The sequence below is a fragment of the Hippopotamus amphibius genome, chromosome 9, assembly GCF_030028045.1.
Source record: "Hippopotamus amphibius kiboko isolate mHipAmp2 chromosome 9, mHipAmp2.hap2, whole genome shotgun sequence".
NCBI classification, from domain to species: Eukaryota; Metazoa; Chordata; class Mammalia; order Artiodactyla; family Hippopotamidae; genus Hippopotamus; species Hippopotamus amphibius.
Window position 1 is genome coordinate 140,200,756 of NC_080194.1, and position 21,777 is coordinate 140,222,532.

General features: G+C 56.9%; 1 protein-coding gene across 1 annotated transcript; it reads right to left on the reverse strand.

Annotated features, from left to right (window-relative positions):
- Positions 1–10,112: 10,112 nt before the first annotated feature.
- FSCN1 (fascin actin-bundling protein 1) lies at positions 10,113–20,003 on the reverse strand. The gene is made up of 5 exons (XM_057695052.1): positions 19,044–20,003; positions 12,610–12,766; positions 12,392–12,513; positions 11,977–12,144; positions 10,113–11,513 (listed from the first exon to the last, which is right to left on the reverse strand). Exons 1-5 carry the CDS (start codon positions 19,873–19,875, stop codon positions 11,311–11,313), a joined length of 1,482 nt encoding a protein of 493 aa, XP_057551035.1. The 5' UTR covers positions 19,876–20,003; the 3' UTR covers positions 10,113–11,310.
- Positions 20,004–21,777: the final 1,774 nt, after the last annotated feature.

Consider the following 21,777-nt stretch of genomic DNA (forward strand, 5'->3'; position numbering starts at 1 on the left):
AAATAGAAAAACCAAATTGGAACAAAAGCGAAGTTATGATAATAAAAATAATACAGCCCAGAGTTAGGGCTCTGAAATGCACCTCCACCAGGTGTCCTTGCCCAGTCTTCAAAGACAGCTTCACCTCACATACTGAAACGCATGATGAGTTCTAAGGGTCAATGTCTCTAAGATGGAGACGTGCCAATAGCTCGAGGGAAGGGCACTCTGCAGACAGAGGCACATCTCTGTGACCTGCTGGAGTCCCGTCTGCCCCTATCCCAGGCACCCTGGGGGCCAAGCCTGCTCACAGCCTCAGACCTCGGGGACGCTGACACCTCCCCCACAGACATCTCCTTTCTCTCCCTTCTGATGGGGAGTAAGGCCAAAGAGGAAGCCTAGAGCGACCTTGGAGCTGGGCGTTCCTATTCAGCTCTGCCATTTCCTGCCTCTGAGGCACCAGTCCCCTGACCTCTATCCTCATGCAGTTCTGACCATCTTGGACAAAATTCCCTACTTTTGGAATATTTTCCATAGTGCCTGCCTCCCTGGAATCCCAGGAGCACTGTTCTGCCCAGCTCAACATCTCCAGCACCAGTTCACGGTCTGGGGTGCTCAGGAAATAACTGTTGAAAGAAGAAATCTGTGAAATGAGGATAGAAAGACCTACCTCAGAAGGAGGATGTAGGGCATCAAATGAGATAGTGTATGTAAAGATGCAACCTGACCCACAGAAGCCACACAAATGTTACCTTCATTTTTTTTAGAATCAGAAAAATGTGGGTGAGTGTTTTTTCCACTGGTATGGTGGGCAAGTCACTTGCCTGCCAGAGCTTCAGTTTCCCCATCTGTAAAGTGGATAGATTGGCTGGGTAGCATGAAAAGCCCTCCCTGCTCTAATGGGCTGGGATTTTACAGGTGTCCTAATGTCCCAGATATCAAGAGCTGGGCGTGTAAGTCTACAGAGAGGTTTCCCTAGAATGTGTTTAATACAATGATAATTTAGCATTATTCATAAATAGCCAAAAAATGGAAAAATTCCAAATGTCCATCATCTGATGAATGGATAAACAAAGTGGGGTCTATCCATACAGTGGGATATTATTTGGCCATAAAGGAAAGAAGTCCTGGCACCTCCCACAGTGTGGATGAATCTAACATTATGCTAAGTGAAAGAAGCCAAACACAAAAGGCTGCAGATTGTGTGATTCCATTTATGAGTCAGCAACCTATATAGACAAAAAGTAGATTAGTGATTGCTTAGAGTTGGAGGGGGCCTCAGAGGGATGGGGGTGACAGCTGAAGACTCCGTGTACCCTGCATTGGACCACCAGGGAAGTCCCTACAGTCTTTCTCTTTGAGGTGATGAATTTATGGTATGTGAATTATCGCACAATAAATCTGTTTTAGAAGAAGAGGGGGAACAAGAAGGAGAAGAAAGAAAGAAAAGGGAGAAATACCACTTCTGGCCATATGGAGTAACAAGGATGATGGGATTTATCTTTCCCCTTAAATAACTAAAAAATCAGACAAAATACATGAAATGATAGTCTTCAGACATTGGAAAACAGGAGCAAAGTTGGTGACCCTTAAGACAAGAGAAACAAATGAAGTGAACTCTGCGATTCCCCAGCCTCCTTCCTGAAGAGTTGTCCAGCCTGCAGCACAGAAACAGGAAACCCTGGCGGAGACCAGTGGACGTGGTCTCCAAGAATTGAGAATTTGGTGAGACAGAGAATCCACAGAGCAGAAGAGCAGAAAGGAGGGGAAGGCTGCTCAGGGGATCTGCAGAGTGGCCCCCTCTGTCTTCCACTGACTATTGATGAGTTAATGCATGTGAGGACCTGGTGCCAGGCCAGGAAAGAACCAGCAGAAAGAAGCAGACTGAACGACCCACAGAGTCCATACACCAGTGGGAATAGTTCACCTTCCCCACAGCAGAACAAAGAACCTGAGTGCATGCAGCAGAGCTGGAATCCTCAGAAAGATGTCGCTGCCATAGTGGGCAGGAAAGGCTGAAAGTCTGCTCTGGCCCCAGACTTAAAAGCAGGCCTCCAAAGGATCAAGCTGTTCCAAGTACCTTAACTTCGTCCCAGAGCAAGAACATTTGAAGCTCGCAGACATTAAAAGAAACACAAAAAAAGAAAAGAAATCCAGCATACAGCAACAGGCAAATCTAAATATCTGTCATCTGATCAAAAATTACAAGGCAAGCAATGAAGCAGGAAAATACAACTCATATTAAGGATGGAAAAAAATCAATCACTAGAAACAAGAAACAGAGTCAGTAGACAAGGACATTAAAACAGCTATTATAAATAGATATAAATCAGTTCTCTTAAGAAGGTAGAAGAAAACATGAGCATGATTTAAAAAAAAAAGAGGGAGGGACTTCCCTGGTGGTCCAGTGGCTAAGACTCTGAATTCCAATGCAAGGGGTCCGGGTTCAATCCCTGGTCAGGGAACTAGATCCCATGTGACACAACTAAAGATCCCACACGCCACAAGGAAGATCCTGCATGCCCCAACTAAGATCCAGCACAGCCAAATAAATTTTTTTTTAAGGAGGGGAAAATCGGCTCAAATTAACTTCTAAAGATGAAACTATACAATGTTTTATATTTTTAAAAATTCCCTGGTTGAAATTAATAACAGATTAGATGCTGCAGGAAAAAAAAAAAAGTTACTGAACTTGAAGACAGCAGTAGAAACTATCCAAAACAAAACAAACAAACAAAAATGAGAAAAGAATGAAAAAAATAAACAGAAGGGGAAGGGAGCCAGACAGGGCACAGCGTACACCCTCAAGGATGACAGCCTCTGTGGGGAGGACCTTGGGCCAGGTGAGTGAGGGGACTGGCCGGCCACCAGGCACTTTGGAGCCCTCTTGGGCACATCTGGAGCTGCAGGGACCCAGGGCCTCCTTGGTTACCAGCTCTTTGATGAGACTTTACCTGGAGCCCTGGGAGATGTGCGAGGCTTTTATTTACACCCCTCAAATCTGCCAGTGGTGCTTTGGGAAAGGAGGAAACCCAGCAGGCAGGAGCCCCCTGGGCCAGACCCCCTGTGCCCCTGGCTAGCAGACTAACCAGAACGCAGTGCTGACGGTCCACACCAACACACACAGGACCCTAGTTCTCACCTCTGAGCTTGGCAAAAAGCTTCAAGAGCGATTCCATCTAGGTTGGGGAAAGTGTAAAGAAACATTCACCCACAGCTGGGCAGGGGCCAACGGAGGGTCTTTTGGGAAGGCCATCAGATCACATCTATCAAAATGTCAAGGGACCCAAGAATTATTCTTCCAGGAATTTACCCCAGAGACTTGTAAAAAGGCTCCTGCCCACTGTTGTTCCATTCAGCAGTGTTTGTGCCAGTCATGACAGATGAGAAAGGATGTGAACGTCCATGAGCAGGGGACAAGGTAGATAAGACAGAAAATCGCAGGGCCGAGCGTGAGATAACAGAGTGAGGTCTGTCTGGGCAGATAAGGAAAACTGGCATCTGTTAGGTGACAAGTGAAGGGACAGAGCAGTGGATGCATACAATGCTGTGTGTGTCAAAAAATAAAACCCTCAGTAAATAAATAAATACATACATACATAAAAAATAAAACCCTTGTGCACCATTGGTGAGAATGTAAAATGGTGCAGCCGCTATGGAATACATTGTGGCAGCTCCCTAAAACCTTAAAATTAGAATGGCCACATGAACCAGCAATTCCATTTCTGGGTCTATACCCAAATGAATTGAAAACAGGGGAACTTCCCTGGCTGTCCAGTGGTTAAGAATCCTTGCATCCTTTGCAGAGGGCACAGGTTCGATCCCTGGTTGGGGAACTAAGATCCCACGTGCCGTGTCGTGTGGCCAAAAAGAAAAAAAGAATTGAAAGCAGGGTCTTGTACACCTGTGTTCATAGCAGTGCTACTCACAATAGTCAATAGATGGAAACAACCTAAATGTCCATTGATAGATGTAGCTTATCAATACAATGGAATAGTACTCAGCCTTAAAAAGGAAGGAAATTCTGGCACATGCTACAGCATGGAAGAACTTTGAGGCCATTATGCTGAGTGAAATAAGCCAGTCGCAAAAGGACAGATACTGTGTGATTCCTCTTGGATGAGGTCCCTAGAGTATCACGTTCATAGAGACAGACAGTATAAGGGTGGGTGCCAGGGGCTGGGGGAGGGAATACAGTATCAGTTTTGCAAGATGGAGAGTCCTGGAGATGACAGTGGTGATTTGACGATGCCACAACACTGTGGATATACATAACACTACTGAACTGTTAGAAATGGTTTAGATGGTAGATTTTGTGCTAGTGTATTTTACCACAATTAAAAGTTATTTAATTCATTGGAATAAAAGAAATAGAACGGGGGTCATGATAATAAGGGCATAATGACATAGGCCATAGCAGCCATGTCGGTGCCCCTCACATATCCCCTCGCTCCGCATCTCCAGCAGCGCCGCCCTCTGCCCACCACAGCCCCCCAGCTGCAGGCACGCATCTGTCCTGTCCCTACAGGGGAAGTCCGGAGTGCAGGTTGATGCTCTGGAAAGCAGCCCACCATGATGGGGAGATTTGGTGGTCACAGGCCCGCATCCCTGCTCATCAGGGGAGGCTCTGCCATGCGTTGTCCTGGTCTCCTGAACTGCCCAGCGGGGTTCAGGGCCTGGAGCCCACGGTGCTGCCCTGCCATTGCCTTCCTTCTCCCCTCCTTTCCCTGTCCTGGGGTCACCTCCCAAAGAAAGCACCTGGCCTGAACACTTGTATCCATCTGTTTCTAGGAGAACTGATGACTTTGAGTGCCTATGTGCCTGTACATACTTGTTACGTTTGCTGATTGCTGATTTGGGGGGGGGGTTTTGGCCGCATGACAAGGCATGCAGGATCTTCATTCCCCAACCAGGGATCAAACCCTCGTCCCCTGCAGTGGAAGTGCTGAGTCTTAACCACTGGACCTCTAGGGAAGTCCTGTTATGTTTGTTGATTTTTTATTGAAGCATAATTGAGCTACAATGTTATGCTGGTTTCAGGTGTACAACTTAGTGTACATTACACTATACGTATACACAGTATGCATTACACAGTATGCATTCCTCTAATATACAGCAGGTTACAAAATGATCACCACAAGTCTAGTTACCAGGTCACCATACAAAGTTATCACCATATTATTGACTGTATTCCCTATGCTATACATTTCATCCTGGTGACATGTATTTTGTAACTGGAAGTTTGTACCTCTAAATCCCCTTCACCTGTTTCACTCATCCCCCCAGGCCCTCCCTTTTGGCAACCACCTGTTTGTTCCCCATGTCCGTTTCTATTTTCCTATGTTTGCTCATTTGTTTTTCAGATTCCACATATAAGTGAAATCATATGGTGTTTGTCTTTGTTTGACTTATTTCACTTAGCACAATACCCTCTAGGCCCAGCCATGTTGTTGCAAATGGCAAGATTTCATTCTTTGCTATGACTGAGCAATATTCCATTGTGTGTGTGTGTGTGTGTGTGTGTATACATCTTCTTTATCCATTCATCTGTTGATAGGCACTTAGGTCATCTTTATATCTTGACTATTGTAAATAATGCTGAGATGAACATTGAGGTCCATGTATCCTTTCTAATTAGTGTTTTTTCAGATAAATACCCAGGAGTGGAATTGCTGAATCATATGGTAGTTCTATTTTTTTATATTTTCAGGACCCTCCATACTGTTTTCCATAGTGGCTGCACCAATTTGCATTCTCACCAACAGTGCACAGGGGTTCCCTTTTCTCTAAAATTCCTCACCAGCGCTTGTTATTTGTTGCCACTTGGAGAATAGCCATTCTGACAGGTATGAGGTGGTATCTCGTTTTGACTTTGATTTGCATTCCCGTTAGGTTGCTTTTCCAGCGGCACCAGAACTGGGTGTGTGACCTTGAGCAAGCTACTTAACTTCTCTGTGCCTCAATTTCTGCACCAATAAGTGGAAATAACAACACTGCCTACCATGCGGGGCTGATATAAGGTCTGTATTAGTTTGCTGGGGCCACAGTTACCAAGTACCTACCACAGGCTGGGCGGCGTAAACAAAAACGTATATTTGCTCACAGTTCTGGAAGCCGGAAGTCTGAGATCAAGGTATCAGCAGAGTTGACGTCTCCTGCGCCTCTCTCCTTGGCTTGTAGATGGCTGTCTTCTGCCTCTGTCCTCACATGGTCGTCCCTCTGTGCCTGTCTGTGTTCTAATCCCTCCTCTTATAAGGATACCAGTCACATTGGAGTAGGGCCACCCCAGTGATCTCATTAATCTTAACCACCTCTTTAAATACCCAATCTCCACAAACAATCAAATGCTGAGGTACTGAGAGTTAGGACCTCATGAATTTGGTAGGGACACAATTCAGCCCATCATAGGGACTAAATGAGTTCATAAAGGGCTCTGTAACTGGCACATAGTCCTTGAATAAAAAACAAGATTTTCTAGAAGAGTCTAAGTAACTTCAAACAGTGTTACCTTCCGGGGGAGGACTGGGGCTGCTGCATCCTTTAACTTTATACTCTAGGTATTTATTCTCTTAATTCTTAAAGTAACAGCAATGATAGTAACAGTAACCTTTTCAGAGCAGCTTGCCCAGTTCCAGGTTCCTGGAAGGTGGGTCTCCCCTCCCCTCCTGGGGGTCAGGCCTGGACTAGGGGAGGGGCCGGGAGAGGAGTGCAGATTCCCCTCCCCCACCTCCTGCAGCTTCGGTCTTACTTATTCACACCTCGCAGAGGCTCAGCCTCCTCCTGGTGAAGCTCAGGGGTCCCACTAAAGGGCTGGGGCTTCAGACCAAATGCTCAGCCCCGCCCCCCGCCTCCTATTGCAGTGGCTGCAAAAGGCCCCTCTTCCAGGACTCCTTCTGCCTGGGAAGACCCCATCTCTTCCCTTCTCCTTTCGCTGCCCCAGGGGTCCCAGAGCCCCTCCCCTATCAGACAGTCTTGTGGCCCAGGGGACCAGATGTCCTTTGCTCAAATGAGGGAAACTTAGGCCAGAGGTCCCCCGGGAGTCCAGAGTGTCGAGGGTCCCTTTGTAGCCTCACCTACCTTACACTTCAGTGTGAGTTGTGAGCACCCAAGGTCACTGGTGGTTACCTCTCATCCCTCCCCATTCTGGCTGAGGCTGCTCTGGCCCTGGAGGAAATGGGGCTCAGCCAGGTCTGGGGTATCCTCCACCAAGGTCTCCCCAGAAATGAAGAGGGGTGGAGCCTGAGCTGGGGAGGGCAGGGGGTTTGCAGTGTCCTGTGGAAACGTCCTTGGGAAGCTCTGAGGCTTCCCCTACCAGGCAGGCCCACCTGAGTCCCCTGGGGCTGGAGCCCCCAGCAGGGTTTGGGGTCCCACCCCAAGAAGGACCTGAAGGGTGGTCTGTGGAGATCCCAGTTTCCTCTGACCAGGCTGCATCCTGGGGACAGCAGCTGCCCCCAGCTGCCTGGGCTCCGGTAATCCTGCCCTTGACAGGGAAGGACCCATGGAAGGGAAGAAGGTTTGCCTCCCCTTCCTTTTTCCTTCCTTACAAGTTTTTCTTTTTTTTTAAATCATTATTATTTATTTATTTATTTTTAATGTATTGGCTGCACTGGGTCTTCATTGCTGCCACAGGCTTTCTGTAGTTGAGGAGAGCAGGGGCTACTCTTCATTGCGGTGTGTGGGCTTCCTATTGAGGTGGCTTCTCTTGTAGGGGAGCACAGGCTCTAGGCATGCGGGCTTCAGTAGTTGCAGTGTGTGGGCTCAATAGTTGTGGCTCGCAGGCTCTAGAGCGCAGGCTCAGTAGTTGTGGTGCAAGGGCTTAGCTGCTACGCGACATGTGGGATCTTCCCAGACCAGGACTCGAACCCATGTCCCCTGCATTGACAGGTGGATTCTTAACCACTGCACCGCCAGGGAAGCCCCTCCTTCCTTACAAGTTTAACTGAATGTTTTTCCTTTAAACGTGACCATTTGGGCTCACAATCCCAGCAAGTAACTTGGAGCACTGGCTGCACCTGCCCAGACCCACTGGGCACTTCTTAGGCCTCAGTTTCCTCATCTGAGCAGTGGGAGGCTGGACTCGCTGGCCCTCCATGGCAGGCTTGGGGGGAACCCAGCCTCAGAACTGGGGGGCCTGCTAACCCCTGACCCAGCTGGAGGTGGGAGGAGCTGCCAGTCAGGGTCTGGGAGAATGGAGGGGAACTGAGCCCCCAGACACAGTGGTTGGAAGCCTGTGGGCTGAGTCAGGGCGGGCTGTGAGCAAGCAACCCATTGTCTCTTTGTTCCGGGGGCTGGTCTGTGCCCGTGTGTGCAGGTATGTCTCTGTGTGCACGTGTGCTGTGTGCACTGGGCTCCGGGCTGTGCCTGCATGCGTTCCTGTGTGCACACGCTCATACATGCACACAAGCCCGTGTGTGTGTGTGGGGGGGGGAGTGCAGGGTCACACGACGGTCTTTGTGAACTGGGAATCGCTGAGGAAGCAAACGTGCTTCTGGCTGGAGGAAGAACTGCATCCTTTGCTCTGGAATCTGAGCCCTGGGGGCCCCAGAGCCGATTCTGATGGAGGGCACCTTCCGGCCAGGACATGGGGAGCCCCAGTGCACAGGAGTGAATCTGGTGGCCCCCATGGCGCTCCATGTGCGCCCATGGGAGTGTCTGCCGCCTTCAGATAGCATCCTGTTTCCTCCACGTGGGCCTGCAGACAATGGCCTCACTTAAATTCACTCTTCCTCCAGGACCCAGCCAGGCCCAGCCCCAAGGTTCCTCCCCCTGACCTTTGCTTGTGCGGTTCCCTTGCCCGGTTGTCCTTCCTGTCCCTAGCATTGGGTTAGGTCCCCCTCCTCCCTAGGTGTGATCACCTCCTCCACCAGACTTTGCGCCTCATTCGCAGGGGGGAAGTGGGGAGAACAGCCCCTGGAACGCCACAACCACATGGTGCCCATTTTTGCAGAATGCGTGGAATTCAGAATCAGTGCCTGGGCCTGGCTCGAAGGATGTGGGAGGGGTCCTTGGCATCACTCCAGGGCAGGTCATTCCTGCTCCTGGGCACCCCCCTCCCAGGGCACCACAGGGAACCACCTTGCTCAACTGCCCAACTGGGGACCCCTTCCTGAGCCCCTTCCAGTGCATCCCTGCCCCCATCCCTGGAAGAGCTTGGCTCTGGAGGACTCATCTGTTCCTTCCACTGAGACTTTTCTGGCTTCCAGCCTGGCTTTAACAGTGGTGGAGGGCTGGCTGCCAGGACCCCGCTGGGAGCCCAACATCCCTTTGTGGCCTCCATCTGTTCTTGTCAATCTGGAGACTCCCGCCCCCAGGGACCACCAATCACAGCGCAGGCATCCCAGTTTCGTCATCATCAGCCAATCAGCACTTCTGCTGACCACTCAGGCCCCCCCCTCTGGCCCCACTGCCCCGGCAAGACCGCCACCCACCCAAGTCCATCTTCACTCACCTCCCGCTTATTGTACACCCATAGGGCACCCCGTTCCACCCTCAAGGCTGTGCCTCGCTACCCTGAACCTCAGTCTCCTCCCCTGTGAGATGGGAACAGGTATGCTCTGGGTAACATGATACCGCACAGAAGGGCCAGCCCAGCGCCTGCCCCTCTGGAGTCCCTGCAGGGCTGACTGCTTGGAGGTCTGCCAGGGGCCACAAACGCAGGGTGGGCTCTGGACCCAGGTTCCCCTCAAGGCTGGAAACTTCCTCAGCTTCTTACCTGCCAGAAAAGAAGTGCCTCCCTTCCTCCCCAAGCTGGGCCTAGGTGTCCTGTTCTGATGAAGGCACCCACCCTGGACTCCAAGCTTAGCTCATCCAGCTGACTCCTTCCAGGGTGTGCCCACCTCTACCGGGGCCTGTCCTCCAAGGCCGCCCCAGACAGCACATCCAAGTCCCAGGGGGCCCGAGCCCGTGGTTTGGGGGTATGGACAGATGCACACAAGGCCCCTTGCAGGTAGGGGGCACCCAGGGCCCATACCTCCAAGCCCTAGTCAAGGCACACGTGCCAAGGCAGGAGGAAGTTTGCTCTGCTGGTTTGGGTGGGCTTGACCTCTAACTCCTAAACCTGCAGGAGGAGGGTTCCCAGGCCCACCCCTCCCTCCTGCCTTCATTCCCAACATACACACACACAGCCTCGGGGCTGCAGATTTGCGTTACTTTATTTTGCTCTTTCCAGTCTGAAGCTACTATCATGGGCATTTAGAGTTATACAAATGACACTTACAAAAAATAAAAGACCAAGACACCCAGAGTGAGATGCGTGGTGGACACTAACTGGAGGGAAGGGGAGCTGGCAAGGGCGGGGCTGGGAACCAGGGGCCTGGGGCTTCCACGGGGCTCCCGGCTGAGGGCAACACCCAGCTTCATCCCGCCGAGGCCTGGGAGTCCAGTCAGAAGAGGAGCACCGGTCACACCGGGGGCCCTGGCTGAGGCGGTGAGGGGCCCAGCACCACCAGGTGGGGACACAGGCCTGGGGCCAGGGCACACGGGAGGGAGGGGGCTGGTGAGAGTCCCCTGGGAAGGTGGGGGCAGGTTCTGGATTCGGGGAAGTGCCTCACCTGCCCTACCACTAGTGGGCAGAGACGGCACTGAGGCCTGGAGATGCTGTCTCAAGACGCCCCCCCCCCCCCCCGCCCCCCAAGACCCCTTGAAGACCAGTCATGGCTACAACCAGGACTTGCCTGGGGCTCCTCCGGCAATAACATTTCATTTAAAAAAAAAAAAAAAATACTGATTTGGTCATTTTCTGCTTCCAGTCAGGCCAGAGTGAAAGAAAAGAGACAGGAGCAGAACCCCCAGACCACAGCAGGATGTGCAGTGGTCAAGCCCGGGCGGCCACCAGACCAGGCCTGCCCCCATCCTGTCCAGCTGTCTTCCTGACAATGCAGGGATGGCACCCCAGGCGGCCCACTGACAGGCCTGGGGCAAGAGCTTGGCTCCTGGGCAGTGGGGGAGGGGGAGGCTCAGGAAGAGACAGGAGATTCCAGTTACACACCCCGCCACTCCCAGGGGCTCAGGAAGGCCTCCAGCCCCCCACTCCTCCTCGGTCTCTTCAGGGAAATAAGGCTCAGAGTCGTCTGAGGTCAGAAGAAAGAAGTTCCAGCCTCGCCCAGGGCAGAGAAGAGAGGGCAGAGAGATGTGACATCCCTCCAAGGACCAGGTCACAGCTGCTGACCTGCCCGAGGGAGGCCACATGGGACAGGAGGTAAGGGCACCGCTTGCTCTGGGTTTCCAGTTTGAAAGGCAAGGGGCTCGCCACCGGCAGCGGAGCCCACCTGGGTAAGAGAGTTAGCAGGAGGGGGCTGGGCAGGGCGGGGACAGGGGTGCGGGCAGTGGGGCCTAGTACTCCCACAGCGTGGTGGGGTCAATGGTGTCAGCGCAGGCCTTCAGGACCCCCGCATGGTCCCCCTTCAGGTAGTGCCCGCCCACCTTGATGGCCACCTTGTTGTAGTCGCAGAACTCGAAGAAGAAGTCCACGGGGGTGTCGCTGCTGCTGGTGACGGAGGAGTCGTTGCCCACCATCCAGTACTTGCCCGTGGAGTCTGGAGCGGGGGCAGGGGGGACCCCGTCAGGCCCTGCCTGGGGCTCTGCTCCCCACCTTCCAACCATGGCTTCCACAGTGGGGGTGGGGTCTGTAACATCCACCCAAGCCTCTGGCCCATGCTGGACGGCAGTCCCGCCCCCGGCCTCCCACCAGAGTTTTGGTCCCGTAACTCAAGTGTGTGACACCTCCCCTGCCTACCCTTTCCAGAACCCTTCCCTCTCTAGCTCTGTCTGGGGTGGGCCGCACCTCTCCCTCCTGTACAGACAAGAGGGGAAGGCGCTACCCCCCCAGCCAGAGCCCCTGGTAGCCACATGGGGCCTGGAATGGCCCAAGCCACATCACAGGGTGGCCAAGCTGAGCCCCAAAGCCAGGGTCAAGTTGGATTTACTCTCTGTGTCCAACACTGGCCCCCTGGGCCCAGGGGGCCCCACCCACAGCACCTCCCACAGAGGAGAACCTGCCTTTGATGTTGTAGGCGCCGTCTCTGAACTCCAGCTGGAAGACATCATAGTTGGAGCGGTTGGCGTCCAGGGTGCCCGTGACCTTGCGGCAGCCGATGAAGCCGTGCTCCCCGCGGAACACGATGATGGGGCGGTTGATCAGCTTCATGAGGAAGAGCTCCGAGTCCCCTGTCCCAGGAGGTGCAAAAGGCAGTAAGCCTCATGGGGGCGGGGGTGCGACGCCCTGGGGGTGGCTCAGAGAGGGAGAGCAGGAACCTGGGGTCACACAGCATGCCAGCCCTTGGGTGAGGCAGGGTGGTGCCAGTTTGGGAGGATGCCCTGCACAGGGCGGGCTTCGGGTGGGGCTGCTAAATGACTATGACATAGTTAGACCCTCCAGGGAACCAGGGCTTGAGGTGTGCCCACAGGCGACTACCTGCTGTCTCCACGGAGGCAGCCAGCTGGCCGTTCTTCTTGGCCGTCACAAACTTGCCATTGGACGCGCGCAGGATGATCCTCCGATCACGCCACTCAATGTCAAAGTAGCAGCTGGCATCCCTGGGGGTGGCGGGACAGGGTCAGGCGAGGCCGCCCCACAGGAAGGGCTGGCCTGGGTGAGCGCGGGCAGTGACAGGTGGGCAGTGGGGCACTCACTTGGTGGAGGCGGTGGACTGCACACCCCCGGTGGCCGTCAGCGTCCAGTACTTGCCCGAGTGGGTGCGGAAGGCGCACTTTTTGGTGTCGCGGTCGATCTCCAGCTGGAAAGTCTCTTGGTCGGTCTCTTCGTCCTGATTGGCCGACAGGTCCATACCTATGGGGAAAGCCTCCAGCTAGTACCAGGCCCCCCACCCCCACCCCAGTTCTGGCCGACCCTCAGCCCTGCTCTCACACACCAACACAGCAGGGGGCTGCAGAGACCCCCCCAGCGTGGCTCAGACCCCTCGGCATCCACATCAGGGGGCAGGACCCAGGATCCCAGGCAGGACCAGTCAAGGAGCAAGGCCAGCTAAGTCCATTTACATATCACTTTCTCTGATTACGTAAGTAGTATCTTCCAACAAACCAAAAGCAAAAAGATACTGTAGAACCAAGTAGGAGACTTTTTTTTTTAATTTATTTTTATTGGCTGCATTGGGTCTTCGTTGCTGTGCACCGGCTTTCTCTAGTTGCGGTGAGTGGGGGCTACTCTTCGTTGTGTGCGTGGGCTTCTCATTGCCGTGGCTCCTCTTGTTGCAGAGCACGGGCTCTAGGTGCGTGGGCTTCAGTAGTTGCGGCACATGGGCTCAGTAGTTGTGGCACACGGGCTTAGTTGCCCCGAGGCCTGTGGGGTCTTCCCAGACCAGGACTTGAACCCACGTCCCCTGCGTTGGCAGGCAGATTCTTAACCACTGAGCCACCAGGAAAGTCCCTAGGAGGCTCTTAACGTGGTCCAGGATTAGAGAGCAAGGGTTAATTATTGTTAATCATGTTGTCTTTATGTAAGAAAATGGCCTTGTTTAGGGATACAGGCAAACATCTCGAGACAAAATGCCCTGAAGTCAGGGATTTGCATTAAGTACAACCAAAAACAACGAATAAAGGGACAGGGAGCTAGTACAGCAGAATATCGCAGCCGGGGGCATCGGTATTAGGTGGTTCCTGACATCCTTCCTGCTTTCATATATGTGTGCAATAGCACACACCTCCGGTCAGGAAACAGAAAACTCGTAAAAGTGTGGAAGTGACGTCACACACACCCTTAAGCCCAGCGCACCCCCGCAACGCCTCTGAAAGGTGGGTGACCACACTCCTAGCCTTTCCCCCGCGTTCACATATGCATTTTCTTGACCTTCAAGTGCACGCATGCTACAGACCTCAATTTGCTAATGATCTGCCTAACACCTTTACACACTTCCGTGTCCCTAAAGCATCTGTGAAGGGGGTGGCTTCCGGGGTTTTGCTCCCACAAGCCACAGCCACATCGTTTTGCACACCCGTGTGGACGCGTCCAGCTAAAACCTGAAGTGGGATCTTTGGTCCCAACAAGTTCACCTCCCCAAGCACCATGGACCCTAAGAGCCTCAGCAGCAGGGTGAGCTGGGCCTGGAGACCTTTAAGAAGCTGGGACCAGTGGTGGGCAGCAGACGACCCTTCAGATGCAATGAGGCTGGCGGGCGGCAGAGCCTGGGGTCAGAGCACCCCCAGCCCCTCCCCCAGGACCCATCTGTAGTCCTCTAACCACCACCCAGGGGGCCTGAAAGGTGTCAGCCCCATGCTAACCAGGTCTCATGTCCCCATGTCCGTGCCACCCCCACCTCACAGAGGAGACTGAGGCAGAGAGGTGGTGCCCTTGCCCAAGGTCACTCCGAGAAAGCAAGGGGTCCAGGGGCTCTCAGTAGAGTCGTGCCAACTTCTGCCATGGCCTCTCTCCCCCAACCCTCCCCTACTCTGTGGGGTGGTGGACGTGGTCACCACGGGTCACCCTGAACCAGACCCTCACAAGGCCTGGGCTCGCCCCCCCAGGCCCACTGGGTCCCCACAGCCCCAGTGTCAGGGGTCTGCTGATGACTCGGGACCTGGGGGTGGCAGTGAGCGCGATCCACCATCACGCCCCAGTGAGGGGCTGGGCTCCCTCCTCGCTCAGACCTGCCCCACCCCCACTGCTGCAGAGCTGCCCCCCTCCGCCGCCCCCCACCCCGCCTGCCCGGCCACACAGCACCACCTGCCCAACATGTGGCAGGCCAGCTGATGGGAAGAAGAAAACAGACTAGAAGCCCCAGTGGGCACATCTCAACAGCAGAAAAGACAGAGGGGGCTCCCCAGAAAGAGGGACAGAGGGGGCTCCCAAGAAAGAGGGGCAAAGGGGGCGGGGAAGGGCCCTGAGTGGCAGTCAGATCTCATCACTGGCCAGCCTACTTGAGAGGACACGGCCTTGCAAGTGGACAAGGCGCTCGTCAGCCTGCCTGGGGAGAAACAGGACATGTCCAGGGGCTCCTTCTCAATGAGACTTTGGTTCCTGCGCGCTTGGCCAGCCCTGCGCTCCCATGGACGTCCACCAGCTGACCCCTCCCAGCAATCCCACAGTTATTAGGAACCTCCTCTTTCCACCAAGGAACAAAGGGAGGCTCTGCAGAGGTGGGCACCTGCCTAGTGCCACACAACCAGCACCATCTGCTCAGCCCCTCACACCCCACCCAGCCGGGTTGTGTCCAGTCCTGGAACTGGTTTGACGAACAGGCCTCGACCAGCCAGCAAGGAACTCAAAGCAGGGAAGCAGGGGCCAGGAGCCCTTGAGTGGCTCCCCCCACCCAGCCTCAGTTTCCCTCTCTGCCACTCAGAAGGACCGGTCTCTCCACTCTGCCAGGAGACTGAAAGGATTTAGAGGCCCAGTGCCAAGTGGACACCAGGTCTTCCTCCCCTAATAGGAAGGGGCGGGGGGAATGTCCCCTCCCATTCCACTGGGGCCCCTCCCGGCTCCAAGGCCCTGCCCAGAGGGAAAGGCCCCACTTGGCCTTGGAGTCTCTAATTAGAGCTGCGTTACTATGGGAACAGGGTTTTCTTCGGGTTTTTTCTTTTCATCAACAGCAGCACAGAAAACCTGAGTCACAGGCCCACGGGAGCCCCAGGAAGGCAGGATGTGCAGCGGCTCAAGAGAGCCCACGGGCACCACCCCCGCTCCCAGAGTCCAAGTGAGACACCGGGCCGCCTCCTGTCCCCCCTCCATCATGCCTGTCCCCGTCTCCAGCCTCTGAGCCACCCTGTACAGTGGCTCAGTTCTATCAGGCTCTCTCCACGCCCCCATTCAGTGTAAGGGAGGGGCCTAGAAGCATCTGTGGCCTCGCCTCCCCTCCCCTCTTTCCAGTCAGCTCTTGCCACTACCTGACCACTTACACAAGCTGTTCCCTAGGCCTGAAATGCCCTGCCTCGTCAGAACTCTTATACATCCTGCAAAGCCTAGCTTGACCAGCCCTTCCTCAGCCAGCCAGACTCATATTCGAGTGAGCGGCCGGGACTGGGCACTTCCTGAGCATGGAGCCCCCAGGACACAGCTGGCCAGACGCAAAGAGGCTGTGAGACCAGGTGGGACAGGTGGTGAGGCTCTGCCCAGGGTCTGGCTGGAGCCCAGGGCGGGTGAGGCTCCACAGGAGCACTAGCGCTGCTCACCCAGAGGCCCCGCCACCCTCTGTCGCTGCTCCAGCCCTGTCCTCACCTGTGTGGTCCCGGCTACACCACTTCCCAGGACCCATGCCATCTGCCACATCGCGTCAGCCCTTGGGATCCCCGCTCCCTGGTGGCCAACCCTGCCTCTAATGGCGGCCGTGATGGCTTCCTCCCAGAAATACAGCCTGGCCAAAAAGAACGTGCCCAGGGCAGCCCTGGGTGAGCCCTTTATGGATGGGGAAACTGAGGCCAGAGAGCGGGTTGCAGCTTCAGCAGGGAGCACCCCACCCCCACCAGGCCCAGCGTGTGCAGGCCTGCGGGGATGATTCACATCCCCCAGCCAGCAAAACCCAGGATGCTCCTCCTTCCTGGCTGGCGTTTCCCAACATGTGTCGGAAGCACAGCCGCCTCCTTGCCACGCAGGCCTGTCCAAAATGGCCTCTGCAGACACGCCCCCCCCCCCCCCCCCAAAGCCCCACACCGGCTATAGGTCCTCTGGTCATCCTCCATCCCACCAGGAAGACCCGCGGTCAGCCAACATCAGAACCAGGTGAGGACCCCAAAATCTGAGGCCAGTGTAGCTCCAATCTTGGCTCCCTCCCTTTTAAACTCACAGATAAGCCAGCAGCTCTCCTGGTGCAATTTCCGGCTCCTCCTGCAGCTTCAGCCTGAATCACACTATGACATCCCCAGCGAGCATTACTAGAAAGGAGAGGGCATCTGCCCAGGCTCGCCAGTGCCTGCCAGAAACACCCAGGCTCTCTCTGCTCTTTCCTGGCCCCAAGGACTAGGGCCAGGGCCACCTGCTCCTGCCACATCTTCCACAGGGCAGCTGCTGGACACAGCCCAGCAAGCACAGAGCATGCCTGCATTGATGGGCACCCAACCTCGTCCAGGGCTGTTCCAGTCCCATCTACCAACCTCACAAGCTGCTTCTCAGCCGCACTGCGCTTTCTGCTCCTTCCTGCCCTGGAGTCTTTGCACAAGCTGTGCCCTGTGCCTGCAACACTGGTCCACAAGCCTGATACCTGCTCCCTTCTATTTGTCCTCAGGACAGTTCAAGTGCCCGCCTCAGAAAGGGACCTCCTGCATCTAATCTGGGACCCTCATTTCTTCCTGGACCGCCAGACCTTTGCTCGACACCTCTGGGATGTTGCTCATGTCCCAGTAAGAACGTTGGGCCCAGCGGGGACATACCCATTTGCTCACCACTCAGGCCTCAGCATGTGTAACTTGCTAGGGGCTCAGTGTTTGCTAAATAGGTGGGAAGCCCTGCCTCACCGAGTACTGTGTGAGACTGGAAAGGGGAGGCCCTGTGCCCCAGAGGCTGGAAGGCATCAAGGAATCCAGATAGGAGCCTGTTCTGGAGTCAACCCAGTTCTGCATGCATTTGCTGTGTGACCTTGGGCACATGGCTTCTCCTCTCTGGGCCTAAACCCGCCCACCTGTAGGGTGGGAGAAACACCACCCACTTCAACAGCAAACTCAGGCAGGAAAATGCCATGGAGCTGTAACCTCCTTGGCAGAGCCCAGTCAGGAGGGTGGCCAGCAGGAGGAATGGGGGGCCCCTGGCTGGGCTCCCATCCAGCTGTCTCTGGAGGCTGGGGTCCAACTTCCTGTCTGGGGAAGCAAAACACCCATAGGTTCCCCCAGTGCGAAGGAATACACTGCCTTCTTGGCCAAAGGAGGGTCGAGGACGCCAGAAGGAAGAGAAGCCGCCTAGGCGGTAGTCTAAGAGGGAAAGAGCGGGGTTCACTTCTGGCACGCAAGCTGGTAGGAAACGGTCAGGCCAGCGGAATGCCCTGGGAAAGCAGAGAGGACGCATCGAGTTGCAGCCAGTTGTTCCAAGCAGGACTCTTGGCGGGTTGAATCGAGGGGAGGGGGGCTTCCCGAGGGTGCCGGGCTGGGGTCTCCCGGGCTCACGCTGCGAGCGTTCTCCGGCACCCGCAGAGCACAGAGCACCGGCCAGGAGACGCGCGGCGGGGGCAGGGCGGGGTGCCTGGCGGGCCGCCACCCGCGCCACGCCGTCCCGGGGCCGGGGCGCGAGGAGGCAGGCGGCCTCCCGGGGCGACTTCGGACAGGGCACTGGGCTGGGGGCGGCGCGGGGGGGGTCCTCGGCAGGGGGGACCCGCAGAAAGCTGATTCCCTTCCCCGCCCCGCCGCATCTGGTTTTCCCATCTGCAGAGACGGAGCAGGACAAAGGGGGCGAGGGAGGGCCCTGTCGAGGAGCCCGCCCCCCTGCTCACAAAGGCCGCGGCCTCGAGCGCGGGGCGGACGCGGGAGGAGGGGCTGGGGGGGAAGGGCAGACACTCGGGGCGCCCCTCTCTAGCAGAGGCCAACCCCTCCCAGCAGCCAGAGGAGATGGAGAAAGGCCCGGAGGGAGGGGAGGTGGAAGCGCACCCTGCGGAGATCAAAGGCTACCCCCAACCCGCGCGGGAAAGGCGGCCCTTAGGGAAAGGGGGCGCGCCCAGCGCCCGTTGCGACCCCTAGCCTCCGCCCTGGAGCTAAAGGCACACTGACGGGGGAGGGGCACGAAGAGACCGGCGAGGGGCGTCCCCTCCCCAAGGGCTGGGCCCGCGGATCCGAGGGATATGCTCGCCTAGGGAAGACCCAGATTGGGGTGGGGTGGGGTGGGGTGGGGGGTTCGGAGGGTGGCACGTGGGGCGGCGCCTAAGCGCAGCCTAGGGAGCCCCAACCCCAAGGCGGAGTGGGGGCTGTGCAGCGGCAACCAAGGATGGGCGAAGTCCCACCCCTCGCCCCTTTCCCAAGGCCGGAGCGCACGTCCCGTGGCAGGGTGGGGTGGCCTGCGCGCCCAGTGGGGGCGCACAGGGCGTCGCTCGGGATTGCAGCCGCGCCGCGGGCGAGAAAGGGCGGGAGGCTGTGGGGACGGGGGTGGGGTGCGCTTTGTGCATGGCCCGGGAGAGGCGGGGGACGGCGTCGCCACTCACCCTGGCGCGTGGACACGTTCCTCTCGTTGGCCGCCTGCAGCACGACTTGGGCGCAGCTCTGCTCCAGGGCGAAGAGCTCGTCCTTGCCCACTTTGGTGGCCTTGCCCGCCTTGAGTGTGCCGCTGGGCCCCGACGGCGCCAGGTAGCGGCCCTCGCAGTCGCGGAAGGCCACCTTGCCGGAACGGAACTCGAGCGTGTAGCCGGTGGCGGGCTCAGGGAGCGCCACTAGACGCCCGTCGTGGCGCAGCAAGCGGTGGTCGGCCGTCTGCAAGCTGTAGCGCTGGTCCTGGAAGGCCAGCGTGATGAGCGAGTCAACGCCCCAGGGCACGTCGCGGTCCACCGCGATCTCGTCGGCCGGCCGCGCGCTCAGGTGCGCGTAGCGCTTGCGGGCCAGGCTGTAGATGTTGACCTGCGGGTGCATGGCGATGTGCACGCTCCACTTCTCGGCCGGCGACACGGTCTGAGCGAAGCACGACAGGCGGTCCTCGGTGCCGCCGAAGTAGCGCCGGTGCGCCTCGGACTGCAGCGACCAGCGGCCGTCGTCGTGCGCCACGATGAGAAAGCGGCAGTCGGCGCTGGGCACCTCGTGCTCGCAGGTCACGTTGCCATCCTTGTCCGCCGCCAGGTAGCGGCCCAAGTGGCTGCGCAGGCACACGGCCGCGCTGCCCGCCTCGTCGGGCGGCTGCTCCAGCGTCCAGATCTGCTTCTTCTTCAGGCTGCTGGCTGACGCGTTCACCTTGAACCCGAACGTCTCGGCCGTCAGGTACTTGTTGCTGCAGTTAATGAGACCGAACTGGATCTGCAGGGCCTCGGCCGTGCCGTTGGCGGTCATGGTGGCGGCGGGCGGGAGGCCGGCGCGGCCGGGGAGGTCGACGGCGGGTCCCGGCGGCGGTGCCCTGCTCCTTTGTTCAACGGCCGCGGCCGTGCGCGCACCCTCAGCAGCGCTTTACAAAGCCAGCCCGTGGCGCCCGAGCCCCTTTATAGGCGCGGTGACGTCAGCGCCGCGAGGTCCCGCCCCCGCCCCGCCCCGCCCCGGGACTCGCCGAGAAGGGGGCGCGGGGGCCGGGAGAGCGAACCCAGTCGCGCGGGGCCCCGGAGGGGCGCTGGGGGCGCCTCGGCTCGCAGCCTCCCCTGGTTCTGCACGGCCGGCCTCTGCGGTGCCCCCACTCGGGCCGCCGCCCCCTCCCCCGCAATGCCGAGGCCCCACCCTCGCAGCGCCGTAGCCGGAGGCCTCGCCCAGAGCACGGGACCCCTCAGAGGCCCCCCACCCCAAGTCCAACCGGGAGGAAGGCCGAGCCAGGTTTGACGTTGTGATAAAGACCACAGAGCACATCAGTACTAAGTACGCAGAGGAGGTGGCCTTAGAGCAGAGCCTTGAAGGAGAGAGAGGGGACCCTCCAAGGGCCTGTGGCCGGAAGGGTGCGGAGGCAGGCCAGGAGCTGGGGAGGGGCCTGCAGACCCCAACTCACCCAGCCCAGGCCTTGCAGCCTCCGGAGCGGGGCTGTGGTTCCCCGAGGCTTCCCTCCCTGGACACTGCCCCAAAAGCCACCCACACCCTTCCCTGTGGCCCAGGCACCTAGCCGAGTCAGCCTGAATAGGTCTCCGTGGTAGTGGCTGAGACAAGTGAAAGTGTTGCCATCTGAGGATGCAGAAGCCACAGGGTTCTGGTGAGGTTCAGCAGGCATAGCGTGAGCCGTGTACCCTTTGACAGAGCAGGTCAGAGACGTGCCACGACTCATGCAGCACAGCCCTGAGGGGTGGCACCCGGGACTTCAGCCCCAGAGGCGAGCATGCCTCCCACTGTATACCCACCCCCGGGGTCCCCACTGCAGTGGATGCTGAGCCTAGCACACAGGAAGGGGTGACGCGAGCTGCAGCCCTTCTTTAGGACCTGAGATCTCCATCCTCCTCCCTCAATGTGCATATTCCCGGCAACTGCCCACCCTCACCCCCGCAGAGGAACACTTCCCTTTTCTGAGCATCTCCAAAGGCCAAGACTTTTGCTGGGACATTCCCCACATGCAAAGCAGGCCCCTGGAATGCCAGCATGACCACAGGCTGCCCACAAGGTCTCGAGGCCAAAGGCAGAGGGCAGTGAACTCGCTCCAGGGCTGGTTGGTCTGTGCCTGTGGCTTCCCCCAGGCAACCTTCTCCACGGATTTTTATCTTTGGGGGTAATTTTGTGTTACCTTCTCCTCACTGTGGGTCAGATGGGTTTACTGGCAGAGCCTTGAGCCCTAGGCAGCCACTACCTGTAGCATCCCCTCCCACAAAGCTCACTTCTGGAGAGCCAAGAAATCAAGTGTCTAATTTTGAGGTCATCCGATAGGCTTGAAACCCAGGGTCTCACTGGCTGTGTGAATGTAGGCAAGTTACTTAACCTCTCTGAGCCTATTTCACTTTTTGTAGAAGAGGTACAAATCTCCCATCTCCAGGTGGTCTGAGAGTCCCTGAGGGCATGGAGCTCAGACACTGTCCCTGGCCACCTGCAGGACCCATTCCAGTCCCCAGGAAGCCCTAGTTAGGGAGACCCCAGCCCTCTGGCCAACCACCAAGGCTCAGAGGAGAGGGAGCTGAGTAGCTGAAGGCTGGGGGTGCAGGCTCCGTGCTGGCAGCAGGACTGGAGTCTGCTCAGACATGCCTGCTGGGATGGGGGCTGGGTGGTGCATCCCTCCTGACACTGCAGCTCCCCACTCTGACCTGAGTTCCCCTCCGACAACTTTGCAGCTTGGAG